At 58.5% G+C, this 17,882-nt stretch overlaps 1 protein-coding gene across 4 annotated transcripts in view; it reads right to left on the reverse strand.

The window, feature by feature from the left end:
• The window catches only part of PACS2 (phosphofurin acidic cluster sorting protein 2), a 56,720-nt gene that overhangs the window by 17,740 nt on the left and 21,098 nt on the right, over positions 1-17,882 (reverse strand). For 2 of the 4 annotated variants that reach the window (XM_066275854.1, XM_066275852.1), the window contains exons 2-8: positions 8,747-8,834; positions 5,561-5,650; positions 4,341-4,466; positions 3,367-3,529; positions 2,416-2,489; positions 2,113-2,169; positions 566-625 (exon numbers count right to left, since the gene is read on the reverse strand). In XM_066275854.1, the coding sequence (XP_066131951.1) occupies positions 566-625; positions 2,113-2,169; positions 2,416-2,489; positions 3,367-3,529; positions 4,341-4,466; positions 5,561-5,650; positions 8,747-8,834 (658 nt within the window). Of the gene's footprint in view, positions 1-565; positions 626-2,088; positions 2,170-2,415; positions 2,490-3,366; positions 3,530-4,340; positions 4,467-5,560; positions 5,651-8,746; positions 8,835-17,882 lie in introns of all 4 variants that reach the window. The other 2 variants (XM_066275853.1, XM_066275851.1) reach the window with 1 other exon arrangement.

A 17,882-nucleotide genomic window follows, 5' to 3' on the forward strand; every position in this document is an offset into this window, starting at 1 on the left:
CCACCACGGGGGGTGGCTCTGCTCACCCGAGCTATCATGATCGTGTGTGGTGACCACTCTTGGACACCTGGGGCTCAGACACTTACGCCCTACCTCTCTGGGGTGAGTCCTAAACCTGGGACTAATTTTCCTCTGACCAAATTAAATAAAAAAAAAAAGGTATTTTTTTTCCCAGTGATAAAAGTTATTATGCAAACTCATCACGGAAATTTGGAGACGAGAATAAAAGCTAAAAGGAGAAATGGCCAGCACCTGGTATGTTGACAGCGGGGAGACTGTGGGGGAGGGTTGTGGGGGGGAGACATATGGCATCTGTACTTTCTGCTTGATTTCATGATGAACCTAAACTGCTCCAAAAAAATCGATTTATAAAAAAATACAAAATACACCACCCCACACAGTTAAAATGAAAGAAACACAGCAGGTGGTCTCGCGGGCCCTCTGCCAGGGCCTGGAAGTGCCCTGGGGGGGCACCAGCACCAGCAGCTCCGCAGACACAGCACTGGGCAGAGAGGGTGGGGGAGGGCGCGGGGGGACGGTGGGCTGGGCTGCGCGGCGCACTCACCTCGTCCGACACCTTAAACCTGCGCAGCAGGGCCACGACTTTCTGCTTGAAGTTCTGTTGCTGCAAGATGACAGGACCGAGTCAGAACCACAGAGCCACGTCCCCGAGGAGGACCTGCAAGGCCAGCCTGGCCACCAGGGTGGCTTAAACCGGCTGCGGTATTTACCAACTCAAAAGTACTCTGGAAAGTTTGGCCCTGGCCGGTTGGCTCAGTGGTAGAGCGTCAGCCTGGCGTGCAGGGGTCCTGGGTTCGATTCCCGGCCAGGGCACACAGGAGAAGCGCCCATTTGCTTCCCCCCCCCTCCCCCCCTCCTTCCTCTCTGTCTCTCTCTTCCCCTCCTGCAGCCGAGGCTCCACTGGAGCAAAGATGGCCCGGGCGCTGGGGATGGCTCCTTGGCCTCTGCCCCAGGCGCCAGAGTGGCTCTGGTTGCAACAGAGCGACGCCCCAGAGGGGCAGAGCATCGCCCCCTGGTGGGCAGAGCGTAGCCCCCTGATGGGCGTGCCGGGTGGATCCCGGTCAGGCGCATGCGGGAGTCTGTCTGACTGTCTCTCCCGTTTCCAGCTTCAGAATTAAAAAAAAAAAAAAAAAAAGTACTCTGGAAAGTTTAATGACAACAAGCATGTTTCCACGGGCATTTAAACCGCGCTGTGGTCACACTCAGAAACAGACCCAGGGAAGGGGACCCGACTTGATGGTTCTTCCAGAGGGCTAGACCAAATGTGGCCGCCCACCCTTCCCAGGTCACTGGCCCCTTCCCAAGGCACCGTCTCCCCTGGCTGGACTCAGGAGGGCAGGGGGTGATGAGGCCTCAGCTCTGGCCACTCTCAGCCCCCTTGTGGGGGAGTCGACCCTAAAGAAGGGGACCCTCACTCCCGTGCTCCTCCTCCACAGCTGGGGGGGCAGCTGCCCCTGACACAGTGGGACCAGCCCTGGCCCGCCAGCACGTGAGAGGAGGCAGCTGTGGCTTCTGTCCACAGTTGTCACACCAGAGCTTCCAAGGCCAGCCACTGCCCTGCCAGGCGGGGGTGGGGGGTGGGGGGTGGGGCTGGGCAGGCTCACTGGGAACAGCTGTGAGCTCTTGCAGAAGCTCCAGGAACCAGTAGGGGACGTTTTGTGACAGGCTGAGGCCCCTGCCTGCGGCTTCCTCCTAGAGAAGCCGAACAGCCCCGCCAAGCCCCCTGGGTCCCTGCTGGGCAGGCTGGATGTTAAACAGAAGCGGGACTGGCCTCACACAGGCCGGTCTGGGCACAAGTGGGGTGGGGGCAGCTAATCTGGGGCAGTTGGTGATGCCCTACATGACTCGTACCTGCCAGGGGTGCCCAAGCTAACTGCCCTTCCCCACCTTCCATCCCTTCTAGGGGAAGAGACGGCACCTCAGGAGAGGCCAAACACGTGCCCATGCAACCAGGATGGCCACCTCCCTTCCTGACCCTGCCGAGGTCCACATGGCCGGCTGCCCTGGCTGGGCCCATTCCCCCCCCCCCCCCGTTCCCCAATGTTAGTAAAACCAGATTCCACCGACCCTGGTCATGGACGTCGTTCTTACTATCGATCTCCGCTGCTTCTTGGGCTTCCCCACGTCGAAGTCGTCCTCGTCCAGCTCCTGCCGAGACAGGTGCCTGAGGCCAGGGCAGCTGCGGGGGGGGGGGGGGGGGACGTCCTCCCTCCCTGCGCTGACAGGAGAAGCTGTCCCCCAGGTGCCCCTGAGCGCTGGCCCAGGCCCTCGGGGCCGGGCTCCTTCCCAGCCACTCAACCGGGTGCCACCCCCTGATGGCAGCTCTGGAGGGTCCTGGGCCCACCCACTGGGGGTCTTCATGGAACTGGGGTCCCGCCACACGCAGCCAGCTACCTGCCCATGGGCGGCATCGTCGCTGGCCTCCTGCTCGGAGGAGAAGCTCTCATATTCCTCCTCAGAGTAGTTATCTGCGGAACGAGCACACGGAAGGGTCAGCGTCCCGGAATTCCGCCCAGTGTCCAGGCAATGAGGCCATAACCCAGTGACAGGTCCCTGCTGCAGAGGGTGCGGAGGAGACGGCCCCAGGCAGCAGGGAGGAGCCTACCAGCCCTGGCAGGGGTGGGGATGGGTGGCAGCCTTCTCTGCCATCAGGTCCCCCGCTCCACCCCAGAGCCCCTTCCTGCCAGCACACCTGTCAGCCTGGGTCTCTGCTTAGATGGGCACCCTGCCTGTCCCTCACCCATGGGGACAACAACCCCCTGTGATGCTGGTCACAGGTCATGCCAGGACCTGTGCCAAGATCAGGGGTCCCCAAACTTTTTACACAGGGCCAGTTCACTGTCCCTCAGACCGTTGGAGGGACAGACTATAAAAAAAACTATGAAAAAATCCCTAAGCACACTGCACATATCTTATTTTAAAGTAAAAAACAAAACGGGAACAAATACAATATTTACAATAAAGAAAAGTAAATTTAAATCAACAAACTGACCAGTATTTCAATGGGAACAATGGGCCTGCTTTTGGCTAATGAGATGGTCAATGTGCTCCTCTCACTGACCACCAATGAAAGAGGTGCTCCTTCCCGAAGTGCGGCGGGGGCCGGATAAATGGCCTCAGGGGGCCGCATGTGGCCCGCGGGCCGTAGTTTGGGGACCCCTGGCCTAGATCCTAGAAGGCACCGTGGTCGACCCCATGACATCCTCCGGCTGACGAAGCTGCGGCTGTGGAGGGCAGGCCTGGGACACCACAAACCCACTCCCCTCCCCGGAGTCTCCACCACAGGAGGAGGTGGCCAGGAGGCGTCAGAGTCCGAGAGGCAGACACCGCCCACGCTGCACTCACCCGTGGACTTGGCCTTGGGGCCGGCCTGCATGGTGCTGTCCTCGTGGTCGATGGGCTGGCTGGACAGGGAGAAGATCCAGATCTCGGCCACCTTGGCAGAGGCCTCCTTGACGCTGCTGCAGAGGCTCAGCACCTGGCCGCCCTCCGGGGGGCGCTGCATCACCTGCGGGGGCACATTCCAGACAGGACCATGGAGCAGGGGTGCAGCGGGTGGGAGCTGGGGGGACTGGCCAGGAGAGAGCAGGCTGGCCAAGCTGACAAGGTCAGCAACGGGCTCAGCCACTAAGGGACTGGAGGTTGTCGGAGGGGAGGGTCCATAGCCCGCTGTTCAGGGACCACACAGAAGCAACCTGCGTGAAGACAGCAGCTCCAGACATAACCACCGATCCCAGGATGTGGCCCCATATACGTGAGGACCATGGACACAGCTACCCAGCCGTGGCCCTGTTCAGTGCTACTCGACACCCTGCACACAGCCCCGTGAGGGTGAAGGCTCCAAAGTGCAGAGGACACGCAGGCCCTCGCTGCCTCCCGGGGCCCAGGCTGCAGCTCCTCATGGCCCCACGGGCCCAGCCTAGGGGCTGTCTCCACCTGCACCCCCGCACTGACACCTGGATGCCCAGTCCTCCAGGGCAAGTGCTGCTGGGCAGTGGGTTCCATTTGGACGCACTACCCCATTCCCTCACCTCTCGGACCTCCCATCACACGACCCACCCGGAGCACATGCTGGCCGCCTGCGCAGCCCCTGGGCCACTGTGGCCGTCCTGCTGGACAGGCCAGCCGGCCAGTGCCAGTGAGCGGAATGCGGACGCCCCAGCAGGGACCACTGGGGGTGGGGCACTTGTGGGGAAGTGAATGTGACCTGTCCTGGGAAGGCACAGGTCCCACTCTCTCCAGGGCAAGAGTGACCCTGAACCAGAGTCACAGCCCGGTGGAGCCCACGTGGGGGGCGCGGGGCCCCCCTGGAGCCTCACCTCCGCCATGTGGATGGTGCCCGCGGCCAGCGTCTTGTAGCCCAGGAAGGTCCGGTTCTTGTAGCGTTTCCTCCGCTGCAGCATGATCTGCAGCTTGTTGCCCTCTCTCTTCAGGAAGTGGGGGTACTGCAGGGGAGGGGCCACACTGCTGTCCACGCCAGCCCAACCCAAGAGGTCACAGGGTCACCCTGGAGGTCAGCGCTGGCTCATCATGGCCCCAGTGGACACTAAAAGCTACTACTGGCGGACTCGTGGACTGCTGAGGGCATTAGGTGTCTGTGACAGATTCCACACATGGGGGGACAGGCTGTCCCGGTCACTCGTGGGGTGTGACAGCGGGAGGGAAGCAGAGTGTGTGTGCAGGAAGTGAACGTGCACAAGACTCATTAACGTTCACAAATGAAAACCAGTCTCAAGAGTCCGGTGAGGAGACTGCCCTGCAGCCTGACTATGGTGGGGATCACATACCTGCGCACACTTCTGAAAACTCGGGAGCCGTATATGCAAAAGGATGAGTTGTACATTTTACAAGTTATACTCCAATAAACCTGGACCCTCCCAAGTCAGAGAATCAGCACAGAACCCAGACGTGCCGTCAGAGCCGTGACCAGAGGACCCGCCTCAGGGCGGAGCTGGGCCCCAGGGCGGAGCTGGGCCCCAGGGCGGAGCTGGGCGCCGGGTGGGAGTTGGCTTTGGGGACTCGGGGTCTCACGAGGCCACGGCGTGTCTTACGCACTCATGAGGAGGAAGGGGAGCTGTAATGGCGTACGTGTGTGCCGCAGCGTGACTGTTCATAGCACGTGCAAGCAAGAAGGGGCTGAGTCCGCCGAATGCAAGTGCCACGGGTCTCTGCACAGCCCGGCAGAGAAACAGGCAGGACAACTGCCCTCTGGGCCAGTTCAGGGCTGGCTGGCACTCCGGACAGAGCCCAGGGGTGTTTCTGTTTTGTTCTGGGGTGTTCCGCTGTGAACTGAGCCACGCCCACTGCCAGCACAGCCCGGAAACCAGAGGCCGGCCCTTACACGACTGAGTTCCCACATCCTCCTTCTCCCCATCTCTTCCAGACACGAGACAAGGATGACCTTAACTGCTTGGGAGCTCGTTTCCAACCTCACCCCATTCTCCTTATCACGAGAACGAGATGAAAAACCCAACCTAATAAACTGACGCACGCTTCCAGCCACTTCAGACAGAGGGTGCCAGGGGAGGTGAGGGCCCACCTGCAGAGAGAAGGTCAGCGCCAGGTCGGTCTCCACTTGTCCACTGGGGGGCAGCACAATCTCGTGGGACCGCAGGATGCGCTTGGAGCCCTGGGAGAGAAGACGGCATCTCAGTCAAAGGGGGAGTCTCACAGAGACTCCAGCTAGGCAAGGTCACGGCACCTTCTCTTCAAACTCAGGACAGGGAGCACAGGCTGGGGACAGAGGACACAATCTCCCAAGGGCAGCACGGGGAGATTTGTCAAGAGCCTTACAAAGGTCCACATCCTCTGATCCCCCACTGCCCTGGAAATCTGAGAGGAGGACAATGGGCCCATCTACAGCACCACAGAGAAACAGCAGCGGCGAGGAGACCAGATGGGCCAAGAAGGGCGCACAAAACCCAGGCACTACTGAAAACGCAGGTGGGACGGGTGACCGCTCCACAAAGGTCCCCAAAGGAAGGAAACGTGGTGGCAGGGTCCCAGGGCGGGGACATTAGCACTAGTCTACAAGCACGCTGGGAAACGCACAGGTATGCACAAAAACAAACGTGTCAACGAGCCTCTGGGCCAGTGGGCCAGGCCATCGCTCAGTGGAAGCGGGCACATGTGGGGACCGGGCTGTGGGCGCGTGTGGGGACCGGGCTGTGGGTGCATGCGGGGACCGGGCTGCGGCCGTGTGCAGGGACGAGGAAGCGGGCGCATGTGGGGACCGGGCTGTGGGCGCGTGCGGGGACGAGGAAGCGGGCGCGTGTGGGGACCGGGCTGTGGGCGCATGCGGGGACCGGGCTGTGGGCATGTGCAGGGACGAGGAAGCGGGCGCATGTGGGGACCGGGCTGCGGCCGTGTGCAGGGACGAGGAAGCGGGCGCATGCGGGGACGAGGAAGCGGGCATGTGTGGGGACCAGGCTGCGGGCATGTGCGGGGACGAGGAAGTGGGCGCGTGTGCGGGGACGAGGAAGCGGGCGCGTGTGGGGACGAGGAAGCGGGCGCATGCGGGGACGAGGAAGCGGGCATGTGCGGGGACGAGGAAGCGGGCGCATGTGGGGACCGGGCTGCGGCCGTGTGCAGGGACGAGGAAGCGGGCATGTGCGGGGACGAGGAAGTGGGCGCATGCGGGGACGAGGAAGCGGGCGCATGTGGGGACCGGGCTGTGGGCATGTGCAGGGACGAGGAAGCAGGCGCATGTGGGGACGAGGAAGCGGGCGCGTGTGGGGACCGGGCTGCGGGCATGTGCAGGGGCTGCAGGGGACAAGAAGCAGCAGGCAGGGCTGGCTGGGGCAGGGGTGACTGCTGAGGCCTTTGACCAAGATGAGGCAGAGGAAGGTGCGGGTCCAGGACAAGAGTGTGAGCCCTGCAGACACGTGAGGCGACAGGAGTGACAAGGATGGGTCTTGGGCACGGGTTTGGGGTCACTTGACAAGACTGTGCTCGGACTTCCTGCTGTTGGAGCCCAGCTGATGGCCAGCTGCGGCCCTTAGGACCAACACGGTGTCAGCATCGAGTCAGGAACAGAGCCATGGAGCTTGGCAGACATGCGGCTGAGCCCTGTCCCACCTGCCTCCTGCCCCCCACTCCCACCCCCTGGGGGGGTCTGGGGCCCCCCCATGCCCTGACCCATTCCCCTTTGTCCCTAGTGGCTTCCCCAAATTTCTTGGACACCTGACCGCATACGAGTGTCGGCTCCTCAGAGGACCTGACCGGCTGCCCGGGAAGGAGGGCCGCGCCGGGGCCCGGTGGGCGGTGGGCACAGGAGCAGACTCAGGCCCGTGAAGAACGCCAGCATACTCGCCTCCTCTGGGAACTGACACACAGGCCTCAGCTCGGGCAAGGACCAAGGGGACAGGAGTAGCCAAGAACAGAAAGGAATGTGGTAGGTGGCCTGGCCACGAGCGGCCCAGCACTGCCCAGCCCCTTGGGTGCAGCTGACCAGCCAGGAGAGGGGCCGAAAGAGAGGCAGCCAGTCAATGGGGACCTCTGGGGTGGGGGGCTGAGAGGCAGGGTGCTCCCGGGGGCCTGGGGCCTGCTCCTGGAGGCTGAGTCTCAGGGTGACAGGGTCTAGGGCCGGACCAGGGAGATAGACAGCTGGAGGAAGGGGGTCAGGAAACAGGGCCAGAGTGTGGGCAGGCCGCTGGTGTCAGAGGTCAACAGCGCCCAATTCAGAGGCCAGAGTTGGGTCAACTCTATCTCTCTCTGAAGGCCTGATGAGACCGAGCCCTCCCTGCCCGGAGGCCAGATCTGCTGTGGCCTCGCAGCACAGGCAAGGGCACCTTCCCCGGGCCCCAGCACAGGCAGGGCCGGCTCCCCCGAGGCAGGGCACCTTCCTCAGGCCCCAGCATGCAAGGCTTGCTTTGATGTTGAGAACTTACAAGAGCACCTTGGTGAGGAAAAGGATTTCTTCAGATCTTTTTTTTTTTCTTCAGATCTTTATATAAAAGAGTTAATACTTTGGGTGGTGGCAACTGACAGGAAAAGCAAGACAGATCTCATGGCTCCTTGCTCTGACCTGAGCTCAGTCTGGAGGTGAGCCTAGCAGGTGCAGGCGGGGTTTTGGTGATCCTGCGTCAGGAGCCACAGCCGACCCCGAGCACCCACGCAAGCTGCAAAGGGGCCTCAGCACCTGGCACTGAGGGCAAAGCAGGCCCTTGCCACACGTGGTGTGGAGCTGGCACTGGGGGAGGTGGAGAGATGGACCTACACACGGCCCCACACCTGTGGGGGGGCGGCCACCGAAGGTACCAGCTGCACAACCACGGCTGAGAGCCACCGCCCACCCTGGGGAGCAGATCTGGAACCCAGCGGCCCCCAAGAAGGCCCAGGCAGGCCACACGGCTAACGGGCCCTCCTCACACACCGTGACTTGCTCAAGCCCAACAGGAACCGGTGAGCTGGGGGGGAGCACCAAGGCCCCAGAGGAAGAGGTGAGGGACGCGGGCCCGGGCCCGGGCTGGGGGCTGGCAGGTGACAGCACGGGGCACGGGGCGCAGGGAGGGCCGCCACACTTCTGCCCGGGGGATGCCCGTCTGCCCTCTCTTCTCAGGAGACAGGGCCGTGCCCAGGAGGGTTCCAATCCCGCCAGAGCACCGGGCCTATCTCCCAGGCAGAGGCTCCGCTGGCCCTGGACACACAGCCCCGGCCATTGGCACAGCTCGCCCTCGCAGCTCCTGGGCACCGGGGCCCAGCACCGGGCCGAGGGAGACCTCACCTGCATCTTCACGGCAACCACCACCGAGATGAGCTCCTTCTCTAGCTCCCTGAAGACCACCAGCTTCTTCAAGGTCAGGCTGCACAACCTGCAAGGACACAGACTGCTCAGCAGTGACCATGTCCCCACCCCACGAGCCCCAGGAAGGTCTCCGCAGCAGCTGGACTACCTCTGCCCTCTGGCACCATGGCAGACTGGCCGCCAAGTCTCCCAGGAGCCCCTTGCCCAGGCCCAGAAAGGCTGGGAGCCAACCTCAGTCACAGCACATGGCGGGTGCCCCTCAGCACCCCAAGCAGCCGGCTGGCACCCCTCTCTGGAGGGTCCCGGAGGGCAGGCCTCCCTCTCCTAAAGGTGGCTGGGTGAGGTCGGTGGACAGGCAGGCAGAAGGGCGGTAGCCCAGTGAGGCCCCAGGGCCCAGGCCCCCAGCTATGAGGGCACCAGCGGCCCTGCCCGCAGGCCCCGCCCACCCACCACACACCCATACTCTGGTCTCTGTCTGTGACCGGAGCAGGAGGACATGATGGGCCAGAGGGAGACAAGACGGAGGAGGAGACGGGTTGAAGGAGTTAGTGCCCCCCAGGACGGCTGCGGCCCGGGCCACAGAACAACGTGCGCACGTTTAAAGAACTGAGATCACATGAAGCATGTGGCTGTCTGACCACACATAGGAGCCCACTAGAAATCAGCACTAGGAGGGCAGCTGGGGAGGGGCCAGCGCAGCTAGAGAACGAGGGCGCAGGCCGGGCGGGATGTCCGCGCGCAGCTCCGTGGGCACCAGAGAACGGAGGGCGCAGGCCGGGCGGGATGTCCGCGCACAGCTCCGTGGGCACCAGAGGCGGAGCGGAGGGGGCCGGGCGGGATGTCCGTGCGCAGCTCCGTGGGCACCAGAGGCGGAGCGGAGGGGGCCGCAGGGCTGAGCCTCGCCCTGGAGAAGAGTTCTCAGCTCGGCACCGTCAGGCGCGAGGAAAAGAGCAAGTCAGGCCCAAAGTGAAGACAGAAAACCAAGAGAGAAAAATCACACCAAAAGCGGGTTCTTTGGGAAGATCAATAAAATTGGTAAAAAAAAAAAAAAAAAAAAAAAAAAAAAAAAACTAAAAGAACACCTCCTGTCAAAAAGAGAAAAAAGGAAAAACTGAAAGAGAAGGGCTGTCACCATGGCAATGAGAGGCACCAGAGTGAGCACAGCTCACGAGGGATGACTTCGCGAGCACATGGCTTTGAGATCTCGGGACAAAAACACACTGATTCCTGGACAGGCAAAGCATCCAAACTCACCAGGACGAGGAGACGGTCTCAGCAGCCCAATCCTTTATAGACAGTACATGAACAGTTAAAACCATCCAAAAGAGAAAACCCCAGGCGAATCTAACCAGATGGTAAAGGAAGAAATAACACCCCTCTCCATAAGATCCTCCAGGAAACAGAAGATCTACTTTTCAACTCACCAGACGGGGGTGAGCAGTCACCCATCACCAGAAAAAAAAAGCACAAGAAAGAAGATCGATCCCTTCACGAGTACAGGCTGGAACACCTTCACCCCCACACACAGAACGCATGGTGAGGGACACAGCACGGAGTGGGGGACTAGTCTAGGGATGCAAGGCTGGCTCAACACTTGGAAATCAACCCATCTCCACACTAGTAGGTGAAACCAGGAAATCTCGACTGAGCCAGAGAAATCTTCTGACACAATTCACAGACATTTGTGATGAAGGACCCCCCCCCATGAATTAAGAATGGAAGGGAACTCACTGACCCTGACAGAGCGGACCCGGCTGACACCATGCTGTCCCCAGGGACGGGGACAGGGCAGGCCTGCTCAGAGCAATGGGCAAGAAAAAGCAGACGCTTGGAAAGAAATAGCAGAGCTCTTCCTGATGACCGACAACCTGGGGTCTCTGTAGACTGTCCCCAAACAAGTGAACTTTTTAGTAAGATCACAATGCAAGTCCCACACGTGGAAAGCAACCATATTTCTGCAAACCAGCAACAAACAACTGCAAGTCAATTTTTAAAACTTTCCTTTATAATGACTCCAAACTACGAACACAAATAGTGTGCCTACATCTAACAAAACCAATGCCGGATCTGGGCTGCAAACTCCCACGCTGAAGCGAGGATCAGCCAACCTGCGGCTCCCCGGCCCAACCCTGCAGACAGAACGCACTCCCAACGAACCACAGCGCGCCTTCTGCCTATTTTAAATGTTCTACGGAAAGGCAAAAGAACCAGAATAATAAAAATACTGAAAAACAGAGAACGGGGTAGGTGGGGCCTCGCCCGCCGACAGGGAGACGTGCTGTGGACGCATGATCACAGCAGAGATGCCGACAAGGTAACACGTACAGGCTAATGGCAGAGAGACAGTCTGATGAGTTGGGCCTCACCAAAGCATAAAACTTTGCTATGAACACATTAAGAGAATGAAAGATAAGCTGAGGGTGGGAGAACATATTCGCAAATCACATATTTGACAAAGGGTTTTATCCAAAATGTATAAAGAACTGTCAAAGTTTAACAAAATTAAAATCAACAACTCGGTGGAGAACTGACAGGTGGCAGCCAGAGGGGAGGGGGCTGGGGGTGAAAAAGGTGAAGAGATTGAGAAGTACAGATTGGCCCCGGCCGGTTGGCGCAGTGGTAGAGCATCGACTTGGCTTGTGGAAGTCCCAGGTTCAATTCCTGGTCAGGGCACACAGGAGAAGCGCCCACCTGCTTCTCCACCCCTCCCCCTCTCGCTTCTCTCCCTCTGCTCCTCCCCTCCTGCAGCCATGGCTCAATTGGAGAGGGTTGGCCCCAGGAGCTGAGGGTGGCTCCACGGCCTCTGCCTCAGGTGCTAAGGAGAGCTTGGTTGCTGAGCAACACCCCAAATGGGCAGAGCATTGCCTCCTGGTGGACTTGCTGGGTGGATCTCGGTCAGAGCGCATGCGGGAGTCTGTCTCTGCCTCCCCTACACTCACTAAAACTAAAATAACTACAACAAAAAAAGAGAAGTACAGATTGGTGATTATAGAACAGTCACAGGGATGTAAAGTACGGCCTAGGAAATACAGTCAATAATACTATCATCACTACGTACGGTGCCAGGTGGGTACCTGAAACACAGGGGGACACTTTGTAACGTACATGACTGTCTAACCACCAGGATGTACACCTGAAACTGATACAGAATGATACTGAATGTAAGCTGTCACTGAGAAAAGTTTTAAAATCAAATAAAATGGGCCAAAAACTTAAAGAGACACTTCACCAAAAAGGACACACAAATGGAAAACAATTACAAGAACCTATCTTCACAAGGCCAAGACCACGAGAGACCATGACACGGCTGAAACAAAACGAAAACCTCAACACCGGGCTGGGGAGGCACAATGCCGGGAGTGAGGCTGGCGGCCCCTGCGTCCTGGCCCACTCCTGTACCACTGCAGTCTGTCGGATGGAGACCCACAGGAGGGGCAGGGATGGTGACAGCCCAGGACCCTGAGGGCGCTGGTTCAGGGCAGAGCTATCCAGTGTTCTGAGCCAGATCCTGGGGCTGACTGGGCTCAGATCAGAGCTGCAGACAAACGCCAACTCCCAGTGCGTCACTTTAGTTGTTCACTGATTGCTTTCTCACACGTGCCTTGACCAAGGGCTTCCAACCAAACCAGTGACCCCTTGCTCAAGCCAGTGAGTGACCTCTGGGCTCAAGCCAGCAACCATGGGGGCATGTCTTTGATCCCATGGCTCAGGCTGGTGAGCCTGCGCTCAAGCCAGTGACCTAGGAGGGCTCTTTCCAGTGACCCCTGGTTTCTTTCAGAGCCGATGACGCTGGGTGGCAGAGCAGACATGCATCCCCTGCCTGCCTGCCCTGTCTGTCTTCACTGTGCTCACAGCCACCGCACAGAGGGCCCAGCAGGCTGTCCCAATGACCATCGTGTCCACCCCCTCATACACGGGAACATGCTCCTGAAACTGCACGTAGCACTGATCCCTGTACATGCTTTTTCCCGTGCACACACGTCTCCATAGAGCTTAACGTGTAAGTCAGGCACAGTGAGAAACGAACCACCACAAGGCAGAAGTTGTAACATTGTGATAAGGTCACGCGACTGCGGCCTGCCCCTCTGAGCGTCTTACTGCGGGCGCGGTCTCTCCTGCAGCACCCCAGACGGCAGTGACCCTGGTCCTGCGCTTCGGGGACATTACGATGTGCAGTGAGGTCAGTGAGCCCTGCACTGCAGAACCGGACAGTGATGTTACCAGGGAGATGGCCACTATGTCAGTAACGGGTCGGGAGCCTGCCCAGCGTGGAGATGCTGGACACAGTGCCGAGTCACGTCCAGGGGAGAGGGGAACAGCGGGAGTTCATCACGCCCTCCGAACAGTGCATTTAAAGCTCATGAATTGTTCATCTCTGGAACTTTCTATCTAATATTTTTACATCACCGGTAACTGAAGCGTACAAGCACGCTGTGGCCCACGTGTCCACCCAGGCCGTGTGACATCGCCCGCCGAGGGGGCTGCTGAGCCCACCCTGTGCGGTCGGGACCTGGCTGGGTCCACCACAGAGCTCCTCCCAGGCCGTGTGACATCGCCCGCCGAGGGGGCTGCCGAGCCCACCCCGTGCGGTCGGGACCTGGCTGGGTCCACCACAGAGCTCCTCCCAGGCCGTGTGACATCGCCCGCCGAGGGGGCTGCCGAGCCCACCCCGGGCGGTCGGGACCTGGCTGGGTCCACCACAGAGCTCCTCCCAGGCCGTGTGACATCACCCACCGAGGGGGCTGCCGAGCCCACCCCGGGCGGTCGGGACCTGGCTGGGTCCACCACAGAGCTCCTCCCAGGCCACGGGGTTAACGTGCACCCCCACTGGCCCAGCAGGTGTTGGCTGCCACATGTCACCGCTGGTTTCCTCGGGCACAGACAGCGGGCTCCCAGTCATTTTCGTGTCTGGAGGCTAGCAGCCAGGACGAGGTGTGCGCAGGGCTAGGTACCTGTCGTGAGGAGGGTCTGTCCAGGGCTCCCTTGGGCTAGCAGACTGCCAGTCCCTCCCTGAGCACGGACACCTGGCCTGTGTCCCCGTCTCTCGTACGGGCACAGTCATGTTGGGCTGGGCCTCATTTTTTTTGTGTGTGTGTGTATTTTTCTGAAGTTGGAAACGGGGAGGCAGGCAGACAGACTCCCGTAAATGGGCTGCAGAAAGGTGTCTGCATAATTAAACGCGCATCTTCTGTGACACAGCTTCCCGGATACCATGTTCTTTAGTTCCAGTGAGGTCCTCCGTCTATTTGGGGCAGTTGGCTGTGTGCTGGGAGACAGTGACCTGGTCCTATTGTTTCCTGTGTGGCGGCCCGTTGTCCCCAGAGCACTGAGGGGCCAGTCCCCAAGCGAGGCCAGCTCTCGGGTGCTCCCCTGTCCCACAGATCAATCTGTCTGTGCCTCTGCCGGCGTCACAGTGCTAACCAGGGTGGCTCACTGACATGAATGCCTACCGGCAAAGGAAACTCCCTCACGCAAACACAATTCGTTTTTCACGTTGCTTGTTTGTTTTGAATAACTTCAGAGTTAGCACACTGAGTTCTGTTCCCGCGTGGGATTTTGTAATGTCCGATTAATTGCACTTAGGGAGAACGGAGGTCTTTAGGTCATGGAGCCTCTTCCTCTCCTTACTCGGCTGCAGATGACCCCACGTGAGAGGCTCCGCATGTCACCTGGGAAAGTCCTGAATGTCCTCTGCTCAGGGAAGTCCCAGAGCTGTTGCTGCTGCCCCGAGCGGCACTGTTCTCGTATTTTCAAATCGATGACTGCGGGTGTCTCAGCACTGCGGTCAGTAGGTCTGTGTCAGCCAGACTTCCAGAATGCTCACTGGCTCCAACCTCACACTCTTACAGTGTCCATCTGAACAGGGACGCCTCTTTCTTTCTTTCCGCCCAACCCTGTTTACCTTCGGTGTCTAGTTGCTCTGCCCAGGACCTCAAGAATAATACTAAAGTCACCTTTCTTTTCCTTGCTTTTACAGGTCCCATTCCTAATGTTTCTTTTTTTCTTTTTAAGTGAAAAGAGGGGAGACAGAGAGACAGACTCCCACATGCGCCCCGACCAGAATCCACACAGCAAGCCCCCTATGAGATGCTCTACCCATATGGGGCCATGCTTGGCAACCGAGCCATTTTTAGCGCCTGAGGCAAAAGCCATGGAGCCATCCTCAGTGCCCAGGGCCAACTCGCTCCAATGGAGCCTTGGCTGTGGGAGAAAAGAGGTGGGGGGTGCCCTGGTCGCTTCTCCTGTGTGCCCTGACTAGGAATCGAACCCAGGACTTCCACACTCTGGGCCAACGCTCTACCACTGAGCCAACCAGCCAGGGCCATGTTCCTAATGTTTCAGGACGCATGGACAGCAGCCCAGGACGCAGGACCAGCACAGGGATGGACATGGCTGTGGCTGCACTAACGTGGGAGTTAGTGGGACCGCAGCAGTGAGTTTAAGGGAACGGATGGATGTACAAACAGCTGATGACACAGACTACCGCGAGAGAGACGGTGCTGGTCAGCAGCTTCTCAGCCGGCCCCAGGTGTCTCCACCTCCCCAAGAACGCATGTGTGGTCTCATCCCAAGCCTTTTCTGGACAAGCTGCTCTCTTTCTCCTTCAATGTGTGAATGCGAGAAATTAAAACAGGAACTGGCCTGACCAGGCGGTGGCGCAATGGATAGAGCGTTGGACTGGGATGTGGAAGGACCCAGGTTCGAGACCCCGAGGTCGCCAGCTTGAGCGTGGGCTCATCTGGTTTGAGCAAAGAGCTCACCAGCTTGGACCCAGGTTCGCTGGCTCCAGCAAGGGGTTACTTGGTCTGCTGAAGGCCCGCGGTCAGGGCACATATGAGAAAGCAATCAATGAACAACTAGGAAGTCGCAACGCGCAACGAAAAACTAATGATTGATGCTTCTCATCTCTCTCCGTTCCTGTCTGTCTGTCCCTGTCTATCCCTCTCTCTGACTCTCTGTCTTTTTAAAAAAAAAACAAAAAACCACCACCAGGAACTGATGTTGAATGAATCACCCATATCCTAGAGGTGATTCCTCTTCCCGGGTGTGCTTTGCAGGCATTCTTGGGTCATTTTAGTTATGATTTTCAGGTTGAGGTCTCTGCTCTCTCGCCTTGTGCTAGCTGTGGGTGTTTTCACGATTTTGCTGTCCTTGTAAAAGGGCTAGCCTTGCCTTTTTTTTTTTTCAGATTTCTTTTTTCTGTTTTATTCAGAGAGGAGGGAAAACAGAGACAGACACCCACATGGGATCCACCTGGCAACTTCACTAGGGGCCAATGTTCTACCCATTTCTGCTCTGTTGCTCAGCAACTGAACTCTTCTTAGTGCCTGAGCCAGAGGCCATGGAGCCATCCTCAAGAGCCCAGGGCCAACTCACTCCAATCAAGTCATGGCTGCAGGAGGGGAGGAGATGAGAGAGAAAGAGAAGGGGGGGTGGTGTGGAGAAGCAGATGGGTACTTCTCCTGTGTGCCCTGAAAGGGAATCAAATCTGGGACATCCACATACTGGGCCAATGCTCTACCACTGAGCAAACCGGCCAGGGCCAGCTTTTTTTTTTTTTTTTTTTTTTTGTATTTTTCTGAAATTGGAAACAGGGAGGAAGTCAGACAGACTCCTGCATGCGCCCGACTGGGATCCACCTGGCATGCCCACCAGGGGGCGATGCTCTGCCCATCTGTTGCAACCAGAACCATTCTAGTGCCTGAGGCAGAGGCCACAGAGCCATCCCCAGCGTCCGGGCCATCTTTGCTCCAATGGAGCCTTGGCTGCGGGAGGGGAAGAGAGAGACAGAGAGGAAGGAGAGGGGGAGGGGTGGAGAAGCAGATGGGCGCTTCTCCTGTGTGCCCTGGCCGGGAATCAAACCCGGGACTCCTGCAAGCCAGGCCAACGCTCTACCACTGAGCCAACCGGCCAGGGCCAGGGCCAGCTTCTTTTTTAACTTCTTTCAAATCTCTGGAACACTTCATACAAGAGCGGGCTTGTCTCCTGAAGATTTGGTAAAATTCACCAATAAAACCATTTGATGTCCTTGGGGAAAAGAGACAGAAGGCTTTCACAACATTAGTCTCTTCTGCATTTTCTATGTTACCAAGTTGACTAATAATTCACATTTTTCTACAAAATTATCCTACTCGCCAAGTTTCCACACTGACAACGTCCGCACTGCTCTCAGGCTTTACACCTGCCTCTCCCCAGACCCCCCTCTGCAGCTGCCCTGGGGTTGTCCCCTCTGTGTGGTCCCCTTCCTAAAGGCTCCTCCAAAGCCCCATGGCTTCTGGCTTTCCTTGTGTTCAACATGGTTCGCTATCTCACCCAGTTTTATTCTTTATTATCTCTGTTCCTCTATTTTCTTTTCATTCACTCGGTTCTTACATAACTCGACTCAGAAACTCCTGTGACTGGATGCTTGTCCTCTCATCTCTAACACTGGCATTTACTTTTTATGTTTTTATTTGTTGATATGAGAGAGAGAAAGAGAGAAACATCGATTCGTTCCTGCATGTGCCCTGATTGGGAATCAAACCGGCAACATCTATGCTTTGGGACGATGCTCTATGCAACCAAGCTATCCGGCCAGGGCACTAACATCTGCAAGGAAACAAAGAAGTTTCCCTTTTCAGAATCGACACCACTTGTGACATCAACACGGGGCTTTCACTTTCCGCAGGGTCCACCTGACTCGCTCGGGCTCCCCCAGCCCCTAGCCCGGCTTGGCACCCAGTTCACAAGACCTCACCACAGACGGGCTTCAAGCGCCCGCCAGTCGCCCAGGGTCCCTCTTCATCCAAGTAAGTCCAGGGGCACTTCCTGGTCATTTGTCAGAACTGGGCGCACATCTGAGACCTGTTGTCTTTCCTGGCAATTGGGTCTGACGGCCTTTTCAGAACAGCTGGTCCCACTCTGCCTAAGTGGGGAGAGGGACAGTACACCTCCCCTTTCCGTGGCATCCAGTTAAACGGCTCATCGACACGTCCTCGGTGGGAGGAAAGACGGGTGCTCTTGGTCAGGGACACCACCTCTGGGCACCAGGGGCCATGAACGCCCAGGAAGAGCTCGGGCCACAGGCCAGCTAGACCCTGAGGGGGGTGGGGAAAGCACGTCCCCGAGAATGCGC

This window comes from Saccopteryx bilineata, chromosome 4, assembly GCF_036850765.1.
Source record: "Saccopteryx bilineata isolate mSacBil1 chromosome 4, mSacBil1_pri_phased_curated, whole genome shotgun sequence".
In the NCBI taxonomy this organism is placed as follows: Eukaryota; Metazoa; Chordata; class Mammalia; order Chiroptera; family Emballonuridae; genus Saccopteryx; species Saccopteryx bilineata.